Genomic DNA, 26,745 nt, shown 5'->3' with positions numbered 1-26,745 from the left:
CCCCTCTTTAAAGATTTGGTATTTGATCTTGGCCCTCTGGGTGCCATGATATAATAATACCCATTGCCTTTGGCTTTCCCAGAGGAACTCTAATGTTCCTAGTGGGAATGAAAGAGAATACACTGAAAAATAACTTGTTTTTTAAAAAAGCCTAAATAAAAGAAGCCCAAACAACTGGGAAGATACCATATTTGTTCAATGCTGTTATTTCTTTTTCTATATTAGAAATTATCATTTACATGAAACCCACTGATTTCAAACGATTAGGATTTAAGGTTTAAATGTTTCATACATACTCTTAACCTATGCTAAGAGCAATTCCCCCACCTCTTTGACAAAATTCACTTGCCATTCTATAACCAACTGGCTCACCAGAGTCTTAGGCAAACCCTCCAAGTTAAAACAGAAGAGCTGGAATTGTAAAATTGAAAAAAGACATCAGCACCTAAATAAGACATCAATCCTCTGTCACAAAGCTGGACAAAGCCTTGAAAAAAACTATCATAACTATCATAAGCCCTTGTGTGTTAACTAAATAAAGGCATAGCAACTAACTCTGAAAGCTTAGTATGTACTAGGCATTGCATGAGATAATACATGTAAAATACCCTCACTGCTACTCAAAATATAATATTATTCCCACTTTATAGATAAGAAACTAAAACACAAACTGAGCGATTCTGATTTCAACCTGAGTCCATACTCTTAATCAAATACCTCCCCACAAAAATGTGAGTTTCTCTGTTCGTAAAGGGTTTTTTATATGCATGATCTGTGCATGAGATTTACTCTAGTTCCTAAAACATACAAAAAGTTATACTTTGTTTCCTTTTAATTATATTTTATGTACATAAGTTATCACTTACCAGTCTATCAAGTATATGTCTGGTGTAAGACTATAAGATTTGAAATGAAGAAATAGTTTGGAGAGATTTTCTTCAAAAAATACTTCAAATGTTGCAAAATATTTCAACATCTAAAAATGGAAATATCAATAAAATTATTAAAGAGTACGCTATAGAAATAGAGAAATTAAATCCTCAATCATAAGTTAACAGAAAATCTTGCTTAGCACCTCTGAGCAAGCATTCATAAAACTATACTTCAATGAAAAGTTTCTTTTATATCATCCTTTTTTCTTTTATTAAATTTATTGGGGTGACAGTGGTTAATGGGATCATACAGGTTTTAGGTATGGGTTGCTATGTTACAAGATCTGTATACTGCACTGTGTGTACACCACCCAAAGTCAAATAATTTTCTGTCACCATATATTAGGCCTCCTTCACTACTCCCCACCCCCTTCCCTCTGGCAACCACCACAGTGCTGTTTGTGTCCCCAAGTTTCAGTTTTATATCCCACGTATGAGTGAAATCATGTTTCTTAGCTTTTTCTGTTTGACTTACTTCATTTGGCATAAGGAAAGTTTATTTTAGACCAGATTACTTTTGTTTTCTATTGTTTTCACTCTAAAAGGGCATTCAGACTACTGAAACGGACAGTCAACAAAAAACATGATTCATTCCCAATGTCCATACCATGCTGTGATCCACACGGAAGAAGGCCAACTGGCATGGCTTATTCAGGAGATTTGCAAACGCAATGAAGGCATCTGCCTCTTCCAAATTGAGAATGAGAACTGCTGCTATGAAGGACATCCCTTGGACCTTCAAAGGGAAAGGAAATTAATCAAAATGGATTTATAATAATAATTCTATAGAGTTTATTTTATTGCATTCCTGAAAAATTACAAAGTGATATTACAAGGTAAAATTAACCAAGATTTCTTCCCCCGCCCCCCAACAAAGGTATAAATACAGAGAACTCATTAATAATTATAAAATCCCTAATTTTAAATTTCTTGATCATATGGTGTGGTTTAAAAAGTATTAAGGAAATTTTTGGAAAGAAGTATCAGCTTTTACTTGCTACAAAAGCCTATCTCAATGTACTCCCTAGTTTATTTCCTCTTCATCTGAAGTCTTTCAGAATATAGAATCACAAAGTTTAATGAAAACTAGGTGATTGTCTTCATTGTTATAACACATCTGTCTGAGGCAGGAAGTGAGGCACTAAGAATAAGAGAGATTGCCCTGGCCGGAGTGGCTCAGTTGGTTGGGAATCACCCAGGGCACAGAAAGGTGGCCTGTTCAATTCCCAGCCAGGGCACATACCCGTGCAGGAGGCAGCCCATCAATGTTTCACTTTCACATCAATGTTTGTCTCTCTCTTTCCCTCTCCTTCTTTCTCTAGAAATCAATAAAAAATATTAAAAAAATAAAGAATAAGAGAGATCTATGAGGAGTGTTGTTGAAATTCCAGGAAAGAAGAGGTGGTGGAGTTTGGGATAGTGAGGCTGAATTCCTGGAAAAACAGGACGACGAAATAAGAAAATTCCAGGATGAGAAAGATGTCTAAGTAAAGACATGCAGAACCAGCTCAGTGGGAGCAAAAGCTTTATAAGGGGAATAATGGGAAAAATCAGAAAAAGGGGGATGTATTTATGAACTGGAAAAGGCCTCGAGGAGAAGGCTAAGCTATCCGGTGCTTGCTTGTGAGTCACAGGGAGTTATTGTGCCTTTCTGAGCAGGCAGATGTATGGAACTGATCCTGTAAAACTATTCATTCTTCCAATAAAAAAAGTTTATCAAGCAATTACTTCTGGTAGAGATTTGTATAACAGACTTACACAGAGAGGCCACTAAGAATATTTGCAATACCACCTCTGTCTCAACTTTCTTAGCAACCTTTAAACTTTTTAACACACTTCAATCTGGATTCCTACTCCATTACTATACTATCTTGAAATTTCTCTTACCAGGGTGACCAGTGATATTTATTATAAAACCCACTGGGCACTTTCCTACCCCCTAAGCAGAAGTCCCTTAGCATCTGTGACCCACTGTTTTTCTGTTCTTCGCCTACTTCTCTGGCTTCTTGTGTGACTGCTCAATTTGCCATGTTTAACCAGAAGTCATAAAACCTTCATCTTCTCACCTCTGTCTTATAATAGAAGAATTTTAGAGACCTCACAATAGGGTGTCTACCTGGTACAACTTACTCTACTTTGTTGCATGTTCATGTGTACATTTGTTCATTAATTCACTCAACAAATATTTACTAGGTACTTATTGCTGTATGACAGGCATTGTTCTAGGTACTGGAGATACCTCAGTGAATAAAAAATTCTTACAGTTTAGAAGGAGATACACAATAAACAACAAACAAGTAAATCATGTTTTATTAAAAGGTGGTAAGTGCTGCACTGGCCGGTCTAGCTCAGTAGTTAGAGCGTCGGCCCATCACCAAAGGGTCGAGGGTTCGATTACCAGTCAAGGCCACATACCTGGGTTGCAGGTTTGATCCCTGGCCCCAGTCAGGAGGCAACCAATCAATGTGTCTCTCTCGTATCTATGTCTGTCTGTCTCTTTCCTCTTCCCTCCCTCTCTCCCACTCTAAAAATCAAAGAAAAAGTATCCTCAGGTGAGGATAAACTAAACTAAACTAAACTAAACACTACACTAAACTAAACTAAACACTAAACACAAATAATAAAATAAAATAAAAAATAAAATAATAAAATAAAACTAGGATTGGCTGACAGTCTGTAAAAGGAGCAAATCCCCTCTCCCATGCTTCCCTCAACCTGGAGGCCCAGTCAAGAAGAGGTAGGTTAGAGAGAAGGTGAGAAGGCACCAGGGCACCAGACAATAGCAGTGGCAATAAATGAAAGTTTACAAATTGAATGGTGAAATCCCCAGCTGCTCTCCCAGAAAACTGGCAGCCAGCTTCATAAGCCTCTGGTAGGAGATGGAAAGGTTTCTCTCTGGGTAAGTTGATAGGCCCAAAGAAAAAAGACACAGAGATACACACATTTGGGAGCTAATACAATATAATATACTTGGACAAGATAGATTAAATGTTTCTATTCAGAAAACAGACTGAAACAAATACTTACATAACCAACATCAGGTCTGTAACATGTATATGCCCCTAAGATACTATGTAAGACATCATGATATGGGCCACCCTTTGGAGAGAAAATGGAATGTCAAAGTATACAAATAATTGTCTCCAAGTTAATTGTCAAATAACATATTAATAAACTTCAGCATTTCCTAAAAGACTAATTTTAGTTAGTATATTTAATCATTGTCAGAAATATTCTAAATGCACTCTGCACCAAAATTTTTCTAAAGAATTAAAAGAATATTAATCCTAAACAACAAAAAGTCAAACAAACTCACTTGAGGGATACAAGCTATATAGTTTATGTATAATTTTAAAGACTTCTGGATTTGGTACAATAAGATTACAAGGAGAACAGATGTTTCATTTTATATATTACAATTTCAGCAAGAAAAAAAAAATGCCATCAAGCTACACTAAATTAAGTTTATTAATAATTTTAATCTTAATAGTAAAAATGTTTGTCTCACTTTATCAATTTAAAGAGAGAAATGCCATATATTAAAGATCTGAGACAAATATAATGTGCATATAACATGTAATCATGTCTCATAAAATTTAAGCAACTTTAAAAACATTTTTCTCTTCAGTTACAGTTGACATTCAATATTATACTAATTTCTGGTGTCCAGTATAGTGGTTAAACATTTATATAACTTACAAAGTGATTCCCCCAATAAGTCTAGGATCCACCTGGCACCATACAGTTATTACAATATTATTGACTGTATTCCCTATGCTGTACTTTACATCCCTGTAAGGAACTTAATAGCCTCTGCACAAAAAACAACTTCCCCCCACCCTATTTCAAAAGTAATTCTGAAAAATGTTTAAATTTGGGGACAAATTCCTTTATATTGTAGCAATTTACGAGGGGAAATTGTTAAAATTCAAGTATCTTACAGAATAAAAAGTAAAACAAAAAAATTCACCTCAATGATAATTCATCAAAGTACCTACTACATAAAATTATTATGTGCTATGCTAACTGCAATGCATCCAGTCAGTAGAATAAAATAATTTCCTTTAAAATTTTCCTACTGGTTTCACATTTTTAATATAAAGTTCCCCAATTTTTATAGTTTTGTTTTTTAAATAATAATAGCTATGAATCTGGAGAATTTATTTGGGTTTTTAAAAAAGTAGTTAAAAACTGGTTAGAAACCCTCACCTTCTGAAAGATGTAGAGAGATGGAAATGTACGGGATATGTCCAACTTAATTAATTCCAGACTGGCCTCTCGATCAGCAACAGATACACCTGTATTTGCCAGGTAAATAAAGTTAAAATTATTACTTGGCTATATCCAGTTCAATCTTGTAAAAAGAATGATCACATAGCATATATGTTACTTAAGGAAAGTTAAAAGCTGAATAATCAAGAAACTTAAAGACATGATGTCACATAGCTTTTGCTGGAACTTAGAGCCTCTTCTGTGAATATCTATGAATTTATTAGAAAGTTATATGGTGAAGGATTTCTACTTCCAGTTTTTTTAGAAGGTAGGGGTTTGTTTTTTTTACAGAGCGTAGGTAGATTATCACTCCCACAATAACTGGAAAAAATATATATTTCAAATATCACATTTTTAAAAAAGGCAAAAGAGAACTGTGTACACAGAGAGGTCTAGAGAATTTAAATCCCAGAGACGAGCCTTTCCTAGGTGAGAGGATACCAGTGGTTGTTTTTCTTTCTAGGCCCATCTGTCAAGTCTAGGCATGGGCTCAGGATTGAGCATGCCAGAGACAAAGGTACTTTACTTGGGGAAAGAGAAACCGGAAGAGCTTTTCAGGGACAAATAAGACTTATGTAATTAAAGCCTGAATGCATATCTGGTTTCCCACTATGGGACTTTTGCTGAGTGCTAGTGTAGCGAAGTGCAGAAAGCAGGGCTGGAAAGGCAGATTAAAATCATTCAAAATCACATGGTCCTTGGGGAGGGTCTCACAGAGGGAGGAGCCTGTCATCAAAATAGGGGCAGTTTTTCCCATTGAGAAATTTGAAACCTGAGATGAACTAAATCTAAAGCTGCAACCTTGCCCCAATCTAGCTCAATTACTGACTGAATCGAGGTGATAACCCAACTGCCTAAGCAAAAAAGAAACATCAGCTTCAGTTATACATTCTATTTATTTATTTACTTATTATTATTATTATTGTTGTTGTTGTTGTTTTAATCCTCACCGGAGAATATTTTTTCCACTGCTTTTCAGAGAGAGTGGAAGGGAAAGAGAGAGAGACAGATAGACATCAATGAGAGAGAGACACATCGACTGGCTGCTTCCTGCACTTGACCCGACTGGGGCAGAGCCTGCAACTGAGGTACGTGCCCTTGGCCGGAATCAAACCCGGGACCTCTTCCGTCTGAGGGCCGACGCTCTAACCACTGAGCCACACCGGCCAGGGCTATAAATTCTTTTTATATATGACTGACATACAATGTAAGATTTTAAGATATGCAAAGCAACAGGAAAATATTTTATAATCGAGGAAACCAGCCAGTAGAAGCAGACCTGCAGATGATCCAGTATTGAAATTAACAAACAAGAACATTGTTACATGGTTAAAGAAAATAGAGAAAAAGATGGGGAGAAAAATGTATGAAATGGAATGAAGAATTTCAACAGAGAAATAGAATCTACAAAAAAAACCCAGGTAACATTCTAGAATTACAAAGTATAATATCTGAAATTAAAGACTCATTGAACAGATTTAATAGACTGGATACAGGAAAAAAGACTAGTGAACTTAATTAAATAGGTCAATAAAAATAATCTAAAATAAGGCCAAAAAAAGGAAAATCTTTTTTGAGTATAAGAGACTTGTAGGACACTGTTAAATGTTCTGACATACTTGTAATTAGAGACTCAGAAGGAGAGAAGATAGGGCAGAAGTAATATTTGAAAAATAATGGCAAAAAAGTTTAATTACAACTGAAAATTATAAACACCCAGAAAATAAGAAATCAGAAATTTAAAGAGATCATTGCTTCTCATTGGAACAATTCTTCATTTACATTCAATTAACTTCTACTAAAGTACAACTTTTACCACTTAATCATGACAAGATATCTCAGAAGTGCTTAAAATTTTAATTCTTATACATTCAATACTTCATAAAAATGAGTGTAAGAAGAATGATGAAACACCTACATCTTACACCTTTAGTTTCCCCACATATAGCTGATATAGCTAACAGGTCTCAGGATGATACTTACGTGAACCTTTCTCAAAATCAAGCTCCTCTCTAACCTTGTTTGGTGAATTTTCTTCTCCCTACTGTTCACTTTTTTTTCAATTACAGTTTACATTCAATATTACTTTATATTAGTTTCAGGTGTACTGTTGCTTTTCTCAAATAAAAAAGAACAATATTCAAGGAACTTAACAGAGTTGTTTACATACTGATAGAAAACCACTATAAGATATGCACCATTTCTCTATCCTAAGCCATGTTCATTTTTAGAGTTGTACTTACGGGCAAGAGAAGAAGGTTTGCTTTCTACTAAATAGAACAAATATAGAAAGAAAAGTGGCAGACAAATGGCTTCCCCTTATTGAAGGACAAGAGATGGTTGAACAAATTTACCTACATTTAATAAACTATGATAACAGAAAAAATTACTTCCTCCAAAATGATGAAGAAAATTGATGAGTGGAGGAAAAAGAGGAGTATATGGGTGAATTAAATAAGCAAGATTAGGCATAAGAATAATAAATGAGATATTAGGGAGGGAGTGAAAGTGAGAGAGGAGGCAAGAGGTCACAAGGGAGGTATAAAGATCTATTATTAAGAGTTGTCCTAAAAATACTTCACCCCATTAGTCTTTTTTTTAATTTTTATTTTTAGACAGAGAAAGAGGGAGAGGAAAAGAGAGATAGAAACATCAATACATCAACATCAATGCGCTGCCTCCTGCTGGAGACTGAGCCGGCAACCCGAGGCATGTGCCCTGACCGGGAATGGAACTGTGACCTCTTGGTTCATGGGTCAATGCTGAACCACTGAGCCACACTGGCTGGGCCACCCCATTAGTCTTAACTATTGTGATTAAATCCTGGGCTCTGGAGTCCAACAACCTGAGTTTACATCATGGCTTCACTGCTTACAAGTTAACTACTTTGAGTTTCCCCTTATATCATCCAGGATAATACCACTACTTAAAGAGCTACTAACATTAGAGGAGATAATGTATGTAAAGCAATTCTACAGTTCCTGACACATGGTAAAAATCAAACCATTATCTTCAGTGACTGGATTTTCATCCAGAAATTTGTTAACAAAAAATAATCACACCCTTTCTCTTCAAAGAGGAGGTGGAGTGGCCTCCCCAGCAGACTAAGAGATGTGGATCTTTGTGAAGACCCTGACTAGCAAGACCATCAAGCCCAGTGACACCACTGAGAACATCAAAGCTAAAATCCAAGACAAGGATGGCATCCCACTTGACCAGGAGCGTCTGATTTTTGCAGGCAAGCAGCTGGAGGATGGCCGCATTCTGTCAGACTACAGTATCCAGAAAGAGTCCACCCTGCACTTGGTGCTTCCTAAGCAGGGTGGGATCATTGAGCCTTCCCTCTGCCAGCTGGCCCAGAAGTACAACTTCAACAAAATAATCTGCCACAAGTGTTATACCCACCTGTGCCCCTCTGCTGTAAACTGTAGCAAGTGTGGCCACACCAACAACCTGTGGCCCAAGGAGGAGGTTAAATAAGGCCCCTCCACCACCTCCTCCTCGGCCCGCAGGGTGGCCTTCTGCCTGAACCCCGTGGCCCTGGGACCTCAATAAAGTTTCCCTTTCGTTGAACAGAAAAATAATAATCATCACACCTTCTGTATCATTCTCTGAACTTGTTTCACTGAAGCTTTTCCACCGTTCTTTTGCCCTTGATAGGAAGATTTCATAAAGTTCTGGGGAAAAAGAACAAAAATTCATAAACAGTAGGAAAGAAATATATTTATATATTTTTATTTTTACTCTTAAACAAAAAGATCCCATTATAGGTCAGGTATCCCTTATGCGGCTGGCATTAAAAAATGTGGCAAATTGAAATACTTGATTCTACCAAAACTATTACACCCAGAAAGACAGCAAATGAAAATATCCCAGAGCAGCCATCCAAATAGCTACAATATAGAATGTATGTATGAGGCAGGTAGAGACACTTCTGCTAAAGGAGCCATTGTGGAACAGCAGAAACATGATTTTTGGAGTCACCTGTAGGACTTCAAAAAAGCTACTTTCTAACTCTGGAACTTGGCTTTCTTCATCTGTAAACTGGAGAAAAATGATACCTATTCATGAGTTACTAATGATTAAACAAGATTACTTATGTAAAGCTCCTGACACCTTACAGACCCTCAATAAATGCTAATTCTTGCTTCCTTCTTTCTTGAAACTGGTTTCTCCATTATGTATTGCTATCTAAAGCTACATAAACTTCAGTCAAAGGGTCACATATGAAAATCTCTACCCCTTTTTTACTTTAAGTGCCCAATCACTTTTTGAGACCACACTCTACACTTTCGTATGCAGGAACTCATTAAAATTTCAAGAACATAAAAACACATTTTTCACATTCTCAAAACTTAATTGTCTTTACTTTCTAACTAACCATTATGTATTTTTAAATTATACCCAAAAAAATTTCAATGACAGAAGAACAGCAAAAAATATTTCTTGCCCAAACACCAACATTTACATATAGCCCCAAATACCAAGAACATTTTTTGCTTTAATTAATCTTGTTAGAAAAATTTATTTGACCCAGTCAGCATGGCTACATGGTTAAGTGTTGACCTATGAACCTCCTGGTCACAGTTTGATTCTTGTTAGAGCACATGCCAGGGTTGTGGGCTTGATCCTCAGTAGGGAGCATGCAGGAGGCAGCCGATCAATGACTCTCATCATTGATGTTTCTCTCTCTCCCTCTCCCTCTCCCTTCCTCTCTCCGAAATTAATAAAAACATATTTTTAGAAAATTTACTTGTTTTTAAAGGTAATACAGGTACAGAATTAAAAAAAATAATTTTCCAAAAGTACGAAACAGTATAGTGAAAAAATTTACTTCCCTCAGATGCAACTATGCTTACCAGAGCTCTAAAGATGAAAATATGCATGCACAAGTACATACATATTTATCTTCATTTTTTCAAAACACAGTAGCACCAAATTAATTACAGCACTAATCTACAACTTGCTTTATTATACTGGAAGTTGTTCCAGGTTAGCAGAATAAGTCTGCTTTAGTTTAACAACTGCACAGTATTCCAATGTATTATTGTACCATAATAAGTATTCTTATATTGCCAAGAATCAGATCATTATAAAATAACTTACTAGATATATTTCAAACAGACTCTTAATAATCTGATCTCATCCCCTTTCTGTTCACTTTTCATAATGGTTTGGGAAGAAATTAAAAAAGAAATTAAACTCAAAATTTCTATTATTTGTGCCCTACTCCATTTGGTATAAGAGCTGGACATAAGTTTTAAATTTAGATATAAAATTTTTTCCAGTTATCAGGAACCAAACTGAAGTTCACACATTTTGTTCCAAACTGCTTCCAAGCCAGGTCAAGTGTCACTATTGTACTCAAATTTTAAAACTGTCTTGGAACAAGAAAGGCTCACCAAACAAATCCATCACCTCTAGAAGCTACAAAATTGATCCAACAGTAAAATTGTGGAAATGCATTTCAAAACATCAAAGAACATCTCTCGAAGGGAAGATTTACAGTGCTTATCTATAATAAGACGACCTCTGTCTCAGTTCAATTCCTTGCTTGACTATGCAGGTCACATTTGCCCTGGCTGGTATGACTCAGTTGGTTGGAGCACTGTCCCCCGTCAGGAAGCATACAGGAGGCAACCGATCCATGTCTCTCTCCCCCTCTCCCTCCTCTCACTCTAAAATCAATTGAATAAAAATATTAAAACAAAACAAAAAACACATTAGAGGACACTTCTCGAGGGAAGATTTACAGTGCTTATCTTTAATATGAAGACCTGTATATCAGTTCAATTCCTTGCTTGACTCTGTATGTCATATTCATTTTATTTTAAATCTACAAATGTAGAGCTCTGAAGCAGACTTAAAGATGTATCTTGGGAACAAAAAATACTTTAAGATCATTTTATATTTCACTTTCTGATTTTCTGACAATGATGATATTGTATATACTCTTAGCAAATTTCACTTTCACTATAATTTTATACTCATTATCACACAAAAAATGTTAGAACAATTCTTTGAGATAGCTAACAAGCTTACCCCCATTTTACAGATGAAGAAAACTAAGACTTCTAGACATTAAGTAATTTGCCCAAGGTCACAAACCTAATATATAGTAGAACCAAGATTTGAACAACATTTGACTGACATTAGATCCCTTATTCTTATTTACTGTACTGTTCCCTAATGGTTGTAAATTTCATGATTAAAACAAATACAACAGGTAAGGAGTCAAACTATTATAGCCACTGGAAGTAAACAAGGTTATCAAAAGTAAATTTACTTATCAAAATTTAGCTTCCTAAATTTCGATAAGTACCCATCCCATTCCTGAACACATAATTGTTTTTTAGAGAAAACCTAAAATTACTTTGAAAATAAATGGCCTAGTTATTTCAAACTTTTAAAAAAAAACTATTTTGAGTACAGTATCACAAAAGGTTAATACCAACTTAACCAATATTTCAATGTTTAAGTTGTCAGGATACCTAACATTCTAAAGCCAAAGTTCTCAAGAAAAGACTGCAAACAAAACAAAATGTCAAATAGCCACCAATGCTTCTTCGCCTCATCTGTATATAAAACCAATTCCTAACACTTTAAACAATTACAGTATGTTCAACAATCCTTAATATTCAGGATTTTAATGATCTAACTGAAAGTTCTAACTATAATGTCAAAGCATTTCCTTTTAATCTGTTCCAAGCACAGAAGGCAAAAGAAACCTTTGTTTTATTTGGAAAGGAGAGTCAAGTAACGTAGAACCTAACCAATACTAAGCTAAATTAAAAACTCAATTCTTTCTCTAAATTCTATTTTTCAAATTAAAAAAAAAAAAAGTCCAGTTTAAAGAACATATTCATTATGGGATATCTGTGAAAATGAATTTTAAAAATCATATATGGCATCACTTTCAGAACTAAAGATATCTGTTATAATTCTGTCCAGTTATATATAATGCAGATTGCTGCAATGAACATCCTTACAGAAAAGCTTCTGCACCCAATCCTGATTATTTCCTTAGAGCAGATTCTTAGAACTAGAGTAAACAGGTCAAAGGTTATGGTTTTTGAGGCTTTTGGCAAATAATTCTAAATTATTTTCGGTCACAATTTATTTCGGTAATTGTCACTTTTTAATCACTTTTGATTTGGAAGGTAAAAAACAGTACCCTGATATTCTTTTAATATATACGTCACTGACTGATCACTAGGAAAATGGCTAAATTAATGATAGTACAGCCAAACTGTGGAATACGGTACAGCTACAGCAGCACACTTAGGTACACTTGCATGTACTGACATGAAAGGGTGTCCAGGTTATAGATAAAAGCAAGCCACTGAATGATCTTATGGCATAAACTCCTTTTTTGTGTGGGGGAAAAAATAGAAGATAAAGAGAAGCCTAAAAAATTATGATATGTAGAAACACTCTTTTTTATGTGCACAGAAAAAGATCTGGAAGAACATCCACCAAATTGCTTACTTGTACATATAAGCAGGATCAAAAGCCAGAATTTGGGTGGAAGAGAGGAAAGAAAGATATAGTTTCTACTTTACTATTGTTTGACTATTTTTCAATAAATATGTAAATACTTTAAATGACAGTAACAATATATTATTTATATTATTAACTGGAGTCCCTAAGTCTTTTTTTTTAACCAGATAAATCCAAGAATGAACTAACTTTTATTGCTGCAAGGTATAAACAGAACACATAAGTAGGGATGGGGGCAGGATATGCGATTAAATCCCACTCCGGAAAAACCTTCATTGGCCAAAAAGGGTTTCAGCACTGGAAATTCGAAGGTGAACCAATATGCTTCTTGGAAGATAAATTTCCTTCTCCTGAAATGGCAATGACAACATATTTTTGTTGTGCCACAAAATACATAAAAGTGAGTTATTTCAAACATTTGTTCAATTGAAGTTTCTTTTTTTTTTTTTTTTAATTGAATGTATTGGGATGACATTGGTTAATAAAATTATATAGGTTTCAGGTGTACAATTCTATAATACATCACTTGTATATTGTATTGTGTTCACTACCCCATTGTCTATCATTATTATTATCACTGAGACCTATGGACCACCTTTTATTATTAACTATTTTACATTTACCCCATTTGGTATTATCCTTATTTTAATTTTTTTAAACTTCATCAAAACTACTCTACATTTTACTCCTATTCTTCAAAGTTTTAAGAAACTTAAGAAAATAAAACAATTCCTTTAGAGAGTCTTTTGTTTTTTTAAACTTCAAAATTTTCAAAATCCAAAAGGACTAGTTTGAGTAGAGATGTAGAAAAAGACATTTCTAGCCTTCCCCCAATAATTATGTGTGTGTTTTTTTTAAATAAAGGGGAAACCTTCCCACAGCCAGACTACATCCACTGCTACCTAGAATCCCAGAAGTGTTTGTAGTTACCTAAAGTTAAGATATTTGGATGACAGGAATATTACTGATGGTTGTAAACTAAAGGAAAATCCACAAATCTTATTTTGATAATATGAAATATAATAAACTTATTAAATCATACCAGGTTTTAGAAGGGGATGGGGAATGAAGCATGCTCTTAAAATGAATTATACATGGTAATGCCTTTTTAAATGGCTAATCTACTAATCTGCTTTGTAACTCTGGAGATGGCTATTTGTATGTGTGGGAGTAACTGAATATAGAATACAAACCAGGAGTGATATTTAGTTCATTTCCTACAGCTAGACTCCAAACTTTCCCACGAACACTAGGGGGCAATCCCTGCCACCACAATTCTCGAACTCTTCTTGTACTACGCCTAGAATTAAAGGGGGAGAAAAAAGGAGAAAGTTACTTTTTATACCAAAAATACTAGTTGCATCATGGTTTACCTAGTCTATGGCCAACTGACTGAATGATTTTTAAAAACACAGAAAGTTAAGTATGTGATGCATTCTTTTCATTGGGCTCATGCTTGTAGGCACAAAAAAAAAAAAAAGGCCTAAAAAATATAGTACCCTAAAGAGAGACAATAGTAATTTAAAGGGAACTGCCTTCTGTAGCTGCCATTTTCTGATAAAATGAATCAGAAAAGTATAATTATTATGAAAAAAGAGAATAAAAGGAACGTAAAATTTTGTTGTCAATTCAGTACCCAGAAGAAAATCATTAAGTACTTACTATGGGTAAGGCCCTAGTCTTTGAGAGGCAGTATAGTCTGCTTAAGAGTGTGGGCTTTAGAATCCGATAGAACTGACTTCAGATCTGGTTTAACCATTCATTAATTGTATAACCTTGGGCAAATCACTTAACCTATCTGACCTAGAGCTTCCCTGTAAGTGGAAGTAAGGGTTGTAAGAATCAAATGTGATTACTTATGTAAAGAGCCTAATATAATATCTATCACATGTCCAATATTCAACAAATTCCCAATGCATTTCCTGTACTAGACATTGCAGAAGACATCTCCTACCCTCCAGTCTAGAGGAAAGATAAGGAATGTACAAAAATATTATAAAAAAATTAAAAACAAAGTAAAGCAAGAAGTACGTTAGTCTTGAAGTATAATGGGACACTACAGAAGGAAAACATATATTTTATGATATATATATAAAATATATGTATACATACAACATTCTCTTGATTATGAGGGAAGCATATTAAAATCACTTATATTTAACGTTTAATAAATGCACCTTATAATGAATGTACATACTTTAGTATTTTCTTTGCAAAAATCTGCAATGACATCAATAGTGCACCTTGCAATGGATGATATATGTAAGAATTTAGAACACATGGTAACTAAAGAAAAATCAAAAGTTTCATGAATCAAATAGCATTTCAAATGGGACTCAAAAGATAGGTAAGATTCTGACAGGTAGAGAGGGTGGTCAGTAAGGGAAGCAGGTCTTAGAAATTGAGGGGTTTATAGAAGCAAAGGCACAGAGATAAGCATAGGCTACATGGTGGAAGTAATAAAAAAATAGAAAATTGGAAACATAAGGTCTTTGGAGAAAGACTGGAATTCAGGAAAAGTCTGCTTACTTACATTACTTCCCAATTGGGCAGTATTTCATTGATCCAAATTACCATTGCATTTGCAATATTTTCTTCTTGTTTAAATCGTTCTTTCATTATTTTTTTCCTTTTATGTGCTTCTTTAATTTCTGTTTTAAACAAGTAAGAATATTTCAATACAAAAGAGCTAGAGCAAAACCCCCTTTTCCTTCTACCTAAGCCTACAAAAGAGCTTTCTCAAAAAGAATATTCTAAATAAAAGGAAGAAAAACAGGGAGAGGGTGGAGGAAGGAAAGATGGGAGAGGGAAGGAGGTAAAAAGAGAAAGAAAATGAACTTGTTTAATATAATTTTAAAGTAACATCTCCTATTCTACACATTGGAACAAAGGTCAAAAAAATCACTTACACAGATTACGGTATCACGTCTTCTATTTGTACTTAATCAATGAACTGAAATTTGCCATGAATTAACAGTGAGCAATTAACCAATACCCTTTTTTCATACAAGGGGTTTATGAATTTCCTCACACAAAACCACATGACACTAAAAACTGAATATGATGTTTCACCTTGCTAACTAGATTAAAATTTAAAAATTCCCCTAATACACACACATGCACACAACACCCCTCTGAAAATCAGAAGTCACAATTTCAGAAGAGATACCTCAAAAACAGAGAAGTGAAATATATATATATATATATATATATATATATATATATATGTAAAAACTATACACATATGCAGTTATATATAATTTTAGAACCAGTGGGGACTTCAGAGATCAGCTAGCTAAAGTGTTTTCTAAATTGTTTCACATATGCTCCAGGAACTGTCTTAACAGGCAAGCAGGAGGCCAAGTAGGCAGATCCACTTTTTAAAAATTTGTTTTATATATTCAAATTCTATGTAATATTTTTTTGGAGTGGGTTTCACTGCTTAAAAAAAAAAAAAAAAAGTGTTGCCCTGGCTGGTTTGGCTCAGTGGTTAAAGCATCAGCCCACGGACTGAAGGGTCTCAGATTTGATTCCCAGTCAAGGGGATGTACCTCAGTTGCAAGCTTGATCCCCAACCCCAGTCGGGTGAGTGCAGGAGGCAACCAATCAATGCACCTTTCTCACATCGATGTTTCTCTCTCCGTCTCTCTCTCTCCCCCTTCCACTCTCTCTGAAAAGCAATGGGAAAGATATCCTCAGGTGAGGATTAAAAAATAAAAAAAATAAAAATTAAAAAAAAAAGTGTTGACAAAAGGACTTGAAAGTCTGCATCTAGTTGACCTGCCCCCCGCCCCTTGCTTGAAGTGTCACATCCAGGCAGCATCAAACAGGATTAAAGCTGTGACCTTGTGATTTCCCAATTCAGTGTTGTTTCTATTATATCATGTTCTTAGGATTATCTACTTATCAATAACTACCTTAAATATTAATTAAATAGTAAAGTGAGTGTTGAAAGTCAATTAAAATTTGTTGGATATGTTAGAAATATTTCAAATTTTGTATAGAAAAATAAGCTCAACCAATGTTTAAATTATTAGGCCCTTTAGAAAGATATAACTAGATTTATAGGTTTACTACAAGATTAAACAATTAACTTCACTTCCAAAATAGTGCCACAAAGTAGAACTGTATACTATTATAAATATTCTATTCACTTGAGGAAAAAAATCAGTTGTTAAAAAAGCACATGTCAAAAAGTGTGTGTGCATATATACACACACACACACACACACACACACACACACAGCTGTGTAATACTTTCTAAAAATATATCCTGAACAGTGCTTAAGAAATAAATAGTTAAATTATCCTTACATTATACTTTTTGGTTGGAGGAATGAATAAATAAATGTGTGAAATTATGCATACAAGAGTACATATTTATGTGCCTTTCCGAATGACACAATTGGGACTCTAGAGAGACTCCATTAGGTCACAAAAGCAGCCCTGGCTAGTGTGGCTCAGCAGTTAGAGCATTGCCCTGCACACCAATTCCTGGTCAAGGGCACATGCCTGGGTTGCAGGTTTGAACCCCAGTCCCAGTCGGGGCACATGCGAGAGGCAACCGATTGGTAAGTCTTTCTCACATCGATGTTACACTCTCTCTCTCCACCTCCCTCCCTTCCACTCTCTCTAAAAATCAAGGGGAAAATGTCATCAGTGAGGATTAACAACTACAAAAAAGTCAGAAAAATGTATTTTAATTTCACAGCCATATAGGAACTTATGTTAAAGCACTGAAATTATTAAGTTATATCATATCAAAAGCCTAAAAACTGTACAAAAAGTGACTTTCATGAATAAATTCATCGATACATTCATTTATACGTCAGCAGTCCGAGGGTTATGACCGTAATGATAAGATCTCCCATACAGTCTGCTGCCTTTCTCCTCCTACTAGTTTTGTAAAAGTACTTACAGAAGAACTATGATCCTAGTATGACATTTTATTTTTCTTTAAGAACAAATGTGGTTATAAAAATACAAAATCACCATCATCATAAAGACAGACTTCATCTATTTCACCATGCAACTTCCTGTTGAAATTCTGTAAACTGAATTTACCAATTGGAGTTAAATTTTATACCTCGTTTTTTAGCTTCAGCCACCATTTCATCATATTCTTGTCGGTGACGTAAAGCTTCTTCCACAGATTTGGCAGGAAGATTTCTGAGCGAAAAAAAAAGTTTTAAGTCACTTTTTAAAAGACTAACTTTTAAATGTATTAACTTCTTTATTTTTATAGCTAGATACCAAGAATTTTTAGCCTCACCTTATTTCATACATTAAGAAAGTAAAAGGCTGAAAAAAACTCTGCATTTTAGAAAAGAACCAGAATTCAAGTTGCTAATATTTGGTTTCTATGTTATATATATTTATATGTCATATGTGTATGTTTATGCATTATTTTTGAATGTCAAATTTCAGCCAATATTTCTAAGTTATTTGTTAAACCCATTTACTACAGTTTTTTTAAGTAAAATTTTTGGACGTATAATTTACATGTGATAAAATGAACGAACATATTGTAAGAGTACAGTTTGATGAGTTTTGACAATTTTACATACCTTTGCAACTAACATACCAATCAAGATACAGAATATTCCCATTGTTCCACAAGGTTTCCTTACGACCCTCTGCACTCAATACTTACCCACCTCCTACCTTAGGCAATCACATCTGTGATTTCTATTACTACACATTAGTTGGTTGCCTTTTAAAGAGTTTCACGTAGAATCTTTTTTGTTTGGCTTCTTTTGCTCAGTACATTTTTAAAATTCATCTATGCTGTTCTGTTATTACTAGTGTTTCTCTTTTAACTGGAGAGTAATGTTCCATTTATCCATATGGATAAACACTTAAGACTGTTTCCAGTTTGGGGCGACTACGAATAAAGCTACTGTAAATATTTCAGGTCTTGTGTGGGCCTCTGCCTTCATTTCCCTATGGGTAAATACCTAGGAGTAGAAATCTTGGGTCACATGGTAAATGCAGGTATACTTTTATAACAAACTGCTTTGTACTTTTAGAGTTTCAAGGTAATGTTGTGAATAAAAACTTGATAATCAGTTAATCACTTATATGCTATATTTTGGTTTATAAAATTAATGGCTAAACAGAGTGATTTAGATGTGTGACTACGCAAAAGGAAATACACATTTAAGTATTATCACATATCCAATGTATCATAATAATGCCTGGTTTTTGGAGTCAGTTTTTAAAATTATTTTCAACAAGTCAGGGTGAGGAAACGGATGTGACAAACTTCCAAATTGTACACTGTACCTCTTCCTCTCTCCTCGAGTTAGAGTCTTCAGGGACGCTGCAGCAGGAATGAATAATGGTTACGACTTCTGGTCAGACCATAAAGGAGTGAGGGGGACCAAATTTACCCTCACCGTAATTAGTTAGAAAAGCGAACAAAATATATTAAACCACAGTGTTCAGACATTGGACAACAGGCCGCACAAGATAATGATCATTACAGAAAGGAAAGAAACAAAGGGAAAGAAACAAAGTAAGCCTTCAAGTGTCTGAGTTTACAGCATGGTGTTTCTGGGTCTCAGTGCTGGGAGTACGTAAACAGAGTCCACCAGTCTTGCTGAGTTGAGGAAAAGAGTTTGGAGTTGGAGAGTCCAAGACAGCTAGACTTTGAAGATCAGAGAATCAGAGAGGAGGTACAGAGGATTCCTCTGAAGTCTTTGGCTGAGTACTGATCTATGCGTGTGTGTGATTAAACTATGGTAGCCAGGGAAAGAAACACAGGAAAGGAATATGTAGAAGATTCTCAAAGATCATACTGGAGCAGCCGGAGTGGAAAGACCTAATAGGGTATCAGGTGGAATCCTTAGGGTATTGCTTCAGTAGTAAGGATAAATTAGTCACTAGCTACATGTAGCTACCGAGCACTTGAAATGTAGCGAGAGTGCTTAAGGAACTGAATTTTTAATTTTATTTAATTTTTTAAAAATTTTAATTGATTTTGAGAGAGAGAAGAGGAGAAAGGAGGGGGGAAGAGAGAAACATCAATTTGTTGTTCCACTTATTTATGCATTCACTGGCTGCTGCTTGTATGTGCCTTGACAGAAGATTGAACCCACAACCTTGGCATACTGGGATAATGCTCTAACCAGCTGAGCTACTCAGCCAGGGCTTATTTAATTTTAATTAGATTTAGATTTAGATAGTCATATGTGGCTAGTTGCTACCATAATGGGTAGTATAGGTCTAGATTCTAGAGAAACAGAAAGCAGTAACTGCCATCCTGGTCATTTATGAAAAGAATGGAACTAAACCAGAACAAGCACAAAGATCACAGATTTTAAGTAAAGACAGAACTATGCCTCAAAACCATGTTTACAAAGTCCTAGTTAATAAAAGTTCCTTTATACACGTGTTTCACTGACAATTCGCACCTTGATATTTCCAGACACAGTTGCCCAAACTGGGCTGACCTAGTCCTGAAAGATTTCAAGAATAGAGACATGCCCTGGCCGGGTGGCTCAGTTGGTTGGAGCGCTGTCCCTTAAACAAAAAGATTGAGGGCTCAATTCCCCATCAAGGCACATACCTAGGCTTTGGGTTTGATCCCCAGTTCGGGCATGTATGGGAAGAAACCAATAAATGTTTCACTCTCACATCAATGTTTCTTTATCCGGCCCCCTCCCATATCCTCCAGTGAGGATTGAAAGTAAAAGAAAAAAAGAGGTTAGCATATAGCTTTATGTCTGAGCATGAAATAATTTGCATAAAGAAATTAAACACTGTTTGGGAAACAGAAGTTTTCAGATCATCCTACATCAGGTTTTTTTCATTGTTATTTCATTTTCCTGAAAATGAATACTTATAAACATACTCTAAAACAAAATTGTATACATAAATAATAATTATTCTATGTCTTAGTATCCCCTTCTTTGAATTGCCATACATGCAAAAACCTTGGTATACAGTAGGTATTCAATAATTATGGTTCAAAGCTGAATGATCCATATGATAAATATCCTACCAATCTTTTGACAGTCTGAGGAAGAGCAGAGCTTCAGTACTATAACTGCTAAGTAACTACAGGCTGTATAGTAAATAAAGCTAAAAACAAATACATACACAAACTTGTTTTTGTGTGTGTTCCCCCCAAATACCACTAATTTTCAGTCATCTATCTGGAGATGTGAATAAAAATCAAATTCTTCAGTCTTGAAAATCAAAGGCTGAGTGAATATTATCGACCAAGAAATGTTAGACACCTCACTCAGCACTTAGTTGCTATAGGAAAAGACATGGTTTATCCCTACCTCTAACGTAAGAGTCAAATAGTTATGTGGTCAAGGCGAGAAGCCATTAATGAGTAGCCAAGACAGTGAATCATGCTAAAAAGCATGGGATGGACATTGCTGCTATTTGAAGGTATTACATAAAAAACCTATACTTTACTTTTTTGTCACCTTTCACTTATAATTTGTACCCACCATTTCATTTGATATTAGTAGGAATAGTGATTCAGTGAGGAAGCTAGAAGAGAAAAGGAGTAGCTCTATCCATTGGTGGCTTTTAAAGAAAAAAAAAAAAAAAAAACAGTTCCATAAGCACAAGTGATTTAAAAAATATAAGAGGCTTGCCCAGTCAGCATGGCTCAGCAGTTGAGCATCGACCTACGATCCAGGAGATCGTGGTTTGATTCCTGGTCAGAGCACATGCCCGGGTTGCAGACTCGATCCCCAGCAGGGATTGTGCAGGAGGCAGCTGATCAATGACTCTTTCATCATTGATGTTTCTTTCTCCTTCTCCCTTCCTCTCTCTGAAATCAATAAAAATATATTTTAAAATATATTTAGTTCGGAAGATAAGAACTTTCATACCAGCTGATTATGTTGATATGAGCCTTATATATATATATATATATATATATATATATATATATATATATATATATATAACATGTGTATATATATATATATAAAAGGCTCATATATAATATAACATATATTATATATATATATAACATGTGTATGTATATATATATATAAAAGGCTCATATATAACATAATATAACATATATTTTATATATATATATAAGGCTCATATCAACATAATCAGCTGGTATGAAAGTTCTTATCTTCCTGTCCAAGGCTGTCTTTATTGTGAGGTGGATGGACTAAGATGGGAACAGGGAGAAAGAAAATTAACAAAAAGATGAAATTATAGAAATTCCTATATTTGGAGTCCTCCGAGACTTCAGATGATTAAATACTATAATTGCATCATATGTAAAAACGTTTTGACTATAAAAACCTATGCTGTCAATGACTGTGGATGTCTCTGTAAATCAGAGGCTAAGAAAGGATAAACACAACAATTCACAAACTCCCTCTGCAATGGAAAACTCCTCTCCTCATATTATCATTTTGACCTATGGTAGGAGACAATTCCAACATCAATTCCAAGGTAAGGAAAAACTTCTGCCTTTTTCTCCACCTCCTCACAAATGCCACCTCCTAGTTGAAGCAGTAGTGCTAAAGGAACCTGGCTGCATCCACAAACAGAAGAAACCTGAAAATTACACAAGTTTCTCCTCCAGCTTCTCAGCCTGTGAAGGGCTGGATGTCAGCTGGTCTGTCTGCTAGGATAGTATTCTGGGGGAGGTAAAGAGGAAGTGCCATTTAACACTCAGGTCGCACCCGTGTATTTGTATCTGGTTTTACCCTGAATAAAACTGAAGTCTTTATTCTCATCTGTTCTCTGTATCTGTTTCGACTGTTGGAGTAGAGGAAGGATGAGCTATTAGGTACTCCATATTCCAACATCACGGGAAACCTTTGTTTGTTGGTTTGTTTTAGTTACATAAATGTAAATCATATAAATCACTTACTCCCCAAAAAGACCACTTCAAATATAAAAAGGTGATCGAAATATTTAATTAAATTACAGCATCTCAGAGCTGAGTGGAAAAGTAGCTATCAAGCTGAATGTCTATATTACATACAAACGCACAAAGAAACAGCACAAAAGCTACAATGTTTATTATAATTAATATAGTAATTTCAGACGGTCAATAGCACAGTGAAAAAAAGAAAGTGCTTTTTCAGTTTATTCATTTTTGGTCCACTGAGATCTTATAATGTTACTGTGTCTGATGTACTTTTTCAAGTTCCAATTCCATGGAACGGCTTGTATAAGTTACAAGATAATTTAAGAGAAGCAGCTATCAGTGAAGGCTGACTTGCTAGAAAAGATAAAGCCTCATCTTTAAAGGTTTAAGTACGTGAGCAGTAGGAATAAGGTAACTGTCTTCCAAGTGAGGGCAATAACATGAGCAAAGGCCTGAAGGCAAGACCTGGGTCTGACTGTAAAACAGGAGGATGCAAAGGAAAATTTGTCCCACAGACTGTCACACAGAACTTGTTGCATAGTATCTTTATAAACTCCTTCTGGGAAGAAATGAACACTCCTGGTAAAAAGCTTAAGCCATCTTGGGTGAATCTGAACAAGTGTAAGAAAGCTCTCCCGGGAACTTAGTTATCTACCTCCTCGGCTGTCAGTCGAGAGTCTGCAGATCTGTACCAGGTACTCTCTTCCCGCTTATCTGACCATTCCTTCCATCTGCGCATTCATTCTTCTCCTCGTCAACAAGACAGTAAAACCCTGACACAGTCTCATAACCATATTTCTAAAACGCGTTTTTTTCCCTTACCAATGGAAAAATAATATGCTCTTCAGGATAATGGATAGAAAAAGCTGTAGACCAGGAAAATGACAAAGAAGGTTAGGAATTATTATGTTGGAAGGAAGGAGACTAGAAGAAGAAAAAGAATAGATCCAGAGAGCTCAAGAAGGGGAAAAGGAGTTAAGAACCAAGTGATCTTGCTTCAGGGGAGGTTGCTTTGTTTGATAACAAATCAGAGACAATATTTTGAAGATCAGCAACTCTGTGGGCCACTAAGGTGGGAAGGGCAGAAATGGGAACGGAAGAATTTAAAATGGTTTACTAGGTATTAATAATGTATCCTCAGTAACAGTAAACCAACTGGTTGACAGTCAGTAGTTAACATTTCAAGTTCCAATTTCAAAACTTGTCCAAGCCCTGCTGTAGCAGATCAGCAGCTGAGCATTGACCTATGATCCAGGAGATGGACCTATGATCCGGGAGATCCCAGTTCAATTCCCAGTCAGGGCACATGCCCAGGTTGCAGGTTGCGGGCTCGATCCCCACTGGGAGGTGTGCAGGAGGGAGCCAGTCAATGACTCTCTCATCACTGATGTTTCTATCTGCCTCTCCCTCTCCCTTCCTCTCTCAGAAATCAATAAAGACATATTTAAAAAAAAATTTGTCCAAAAGGCAAAGACAAATACACCTTAAAAACGTATTAAATGTCAAGAAAGAAAAAATAATTTCCTTATAGGGTCAAAATAGAAACAAATAAAAAAAGCTAAGATTTTATGTCTCATACATTGGCTCACAGAGACTTCTAGAAAATATGTCTAAGGCTTGAACATCAATAATATAGTCCTCCCCATTAGTTTTAGGATGCATGACTGGGATTTAAAATAAAATAAAAAATAAATCCATTTCTCTAGTTTCTTGATAGCTTTTGTGTAAACTAGTAAGCAAAATTAAATTTAAGTTTAAAATATAAACAGCGTGCCTGATGAGCACTATACTACTTACGATGGTCGATCCTCAAGAATCAGGGCAGTCGTAGAAAGTGGCTCAAATTCAAAATTCTTACGTCTGGAAGACTGAGGCACCGGTTTACAGGTCCTCCCTGTCCGTGCTTCATATTCCTAGAGTGGATAAAAACATACTTTATGCAGAGACTTTCCCAATTTTCAAAATATCCTAAATCTGTATCATTAAGGATATTATGCTATAAAAGGGACACATACGATTCATACATTAATCTGGTAGAAATATTAGGCAGGCAAAAAAAGTGAAAGTCACTTTTTTCCCCCTGAAGCAAACTAAATTATGAATTTATATTACATACAAATTATCAAAGTATGGTAGGAGAGGGGAAGGTAGAAATACACTAGATTGATGAGGCAAGGTTTCAGGGAGGTGTTCTTGTTGCCTTCTAAGGTACCAGCTATCCAAGTCCAGCTCTGAAAAATCTACAAGTAGATAAACCTACTTCCTTACCTCTAGTCAATTGCTGGTTTTGAATCCCAGTCTACTTTGACTCTAACTTTTATAAATCTACCAGCTTGCTCTAAATTTAAACAATTTGCCAATGTATCTTTAACTAATAATATGTCCAAAGACAGTTAAATACTTCACTAAAGGTAATGAACTGTTACTATAGTAGTCCCCTGTAATCTTGCAGTTTCACTTTCTATGGTTTCAGTTACCCGCTGTCAACCACAGACAAAAATATTAAATGGAAAATTCCAGAAATAAACAATTTATAAGATTTAAATTGAACGCAGTCTTGAGTAGCATGATGAAATCTTGGTCCATTCCAGTGGGGCATGAATCATCCCGTTTAGTCTCTTAGTAGCCCTGTAGGCTATCAGATTGCAGTCTCTTAGTAGTCTTCATATGATAGTAGTTATCACATGGCAGTGTTTGTGTTCATGGAACCCTTGTCAGAAAGTCAATAGTAGCCTAAGGCTATGTCATAATGCCTACATCATCCACCTCATCACGAAGGCATTGTATCATCTCATTGTTCATAAACTTTTACTAAAATTTATTTCTAGAAATTTGCCCAAGATCAATAATAAGTTTAATGGCTTATAATTTCCAGAACCCACATTTTCCCTTTCTAAAGAATTTTTTAAAAATCTCGTTAGTGCTTTCTCATCACCAGGTAATACATATGTATATTTTTCATGAAATTTTCAGATTACTCATGAGTAGATATGTAAGCCAACTGGCAGCTAGACAAGACATTAATTTAAATGGAGAAAATTCAATGCACTTAGAGTAGTCCATTGTTTCACTTATGGCTACTTTCCTATTATGGCCTATAATTCTTTTCATATTATTATTTGTTTTTCCAACTCAAAGACTCTCCCTACTGAATTGATGGCTTCATCCCTCTTGAAAATTTGATGATCTTTTTGTGTGTGTGTTTTTAAAATTCTCACCCAAAGAAGACATTTTCATTGGTTGTACTCGTGACTGGGCTGGGGAGGGGAACCTGCAACTGAGGTACGTGTCCTTGACCAGGAATTGAACCTGAGACCTTTTGGTCCGTGGGCTGACGATCTAACCACTGAGCCAAACCAGCCAGGGCGAAAATTTGATATTGTTGAAGCTTAATGTTATTTGACATAGTACTTTAAAAAATAATTTATGTTGTCTTAAGCATTTTATGTAAACTTCAGCTTACTTTATGGTTCCTGCTGCTGTTTATAAAGATTTGTAATTTTATAATTATCTTTAAGTTCTACATCTCCCCTTCCATCTACATCAAAACGAACAGCCTTTTCAGGGTCAAAAGCCATAAATGGGGTCACTTATTTTACTTTTTCACAATTTTCTTTTCTAATAACTAGGATGTACTACATATAAAACATTTCTTTTCTTCATTAGAAAAGTGTAACAAATCCCCTCTTGTGGTAATGCTTTTCTTATTAAAAATCACACACACACACAAACACGAGGTTTGTCATCATTTAAATGGCACTGTTTTCCCACAATGTGACCTTGATCACTGCTAGACAGAATACAGTGAGTATTATCCAATAAAGCAGTTTCCATGCAAATAAATGCCAGTGCACAAACAGCAAAATAAAATTTCTAAATCAGTATGTTAGTAATTAGTATTTTCTGACACAATGTACTATATGCACTGTTTTAAACACTTAAAACATTTCATCCTTGAAACAACCCTGTGAGGCATCTACTTTTCTCAGAGTAGAAAAATCTGAGGCATAAAGATCATTTGCTGAAGGATAAATGGCAGGCAATGTAGTTCCAGAGAGTGACCTTTTAACATCTGCATGTTATCTTACTATGATAACAGTCCAGTTGCTATCTATGACAACTTAAAAGAATTTGATAGGTAAAATCATTCAGTGAGAGGCTGATGGGTAGATCAGG

The 26,745-nt window shown here is 35.2% G+C and overlaps 1 protein-coding gene and 1 pseudogene across 3 annotated transcripts in view; one reads left to right on the top strand and one right to left on the bottom strand.

The window, feature by feature from the left end:
* TBC1D12 (TBC1 domain family member 12) overlaps positions 1 to 26,745 on the bottom strand; it is a 66,359-nt gene that overhangs the window by 4,421 nt on the left and 35,193 nt on the right. For both annotated transcript variants that reach the window (XM_081158624.1, XM_081158625.1), the window contains 9 exons: positions 24,367 to 24,482; positions 17,791 to 17,873; positions 15,238 to 15,355; positions 13,898 to 14,004; positions 8,801 to 8,881; positions 5,142 to 5,230; positions 3,960 to 4,031; positions 1,540 to 1,668; positions 867 to 976 (listed from right to left, as the gene is read on the bottom strand). In XM_081158624.1, the coding sequence (XP_081014750.1) occupies positions 867 to 976; positions 1,540 to 1,668; positions 3,960 to 4,031; positions 5,142 to 5,230; positions 8,801 to 8,881; positions 13,898 to 14,004; positions 15,238 to 15,355; positions 17,791 to 17,873; positions 24,367 to 24,482 (905 nt within the window). The remainder of the gene's footprint in view (positions 1 to 866; positions 977 to 1,539; positions 1,669 to 3,959; positions 4,032 to 5,141; positions 5,231 to 8,800; positions 8,882 to 13,897; positions 14,005 to 15,237; positions 15,356 to 17,790; positions 17,874 to 24,366; positions 24,483 to 26,745) is intronic.
* LOC308567284 (ubiquitin-ribosomal protein eL40 fusion protein pseudogene) lies at positions 8,300 to 8,689 on the top strand (annotated as a pseudogene). Its single transcript has one exon. The product of its transcript is annotated as a ubiquitin-ribosomal protein eL40 fusion protein pseudogene (transcript).

This window comes from Miniopterus schreibersii (assembly GCF_964146895.1).
Source record: "Miniopterus schreibersii genome assembly, chromosome: 14".
In the NCBI taxonomy this organism is placed as follows: Eukaryota; Metazoa; Chordata; class Mammalia; order Chiroptera; family Miniopteridae; genus Miniopterus; species Miniopterus schreibersii.
This window is presented reverse-complemented; position numbering and strand designations above follow the sequence as displayed.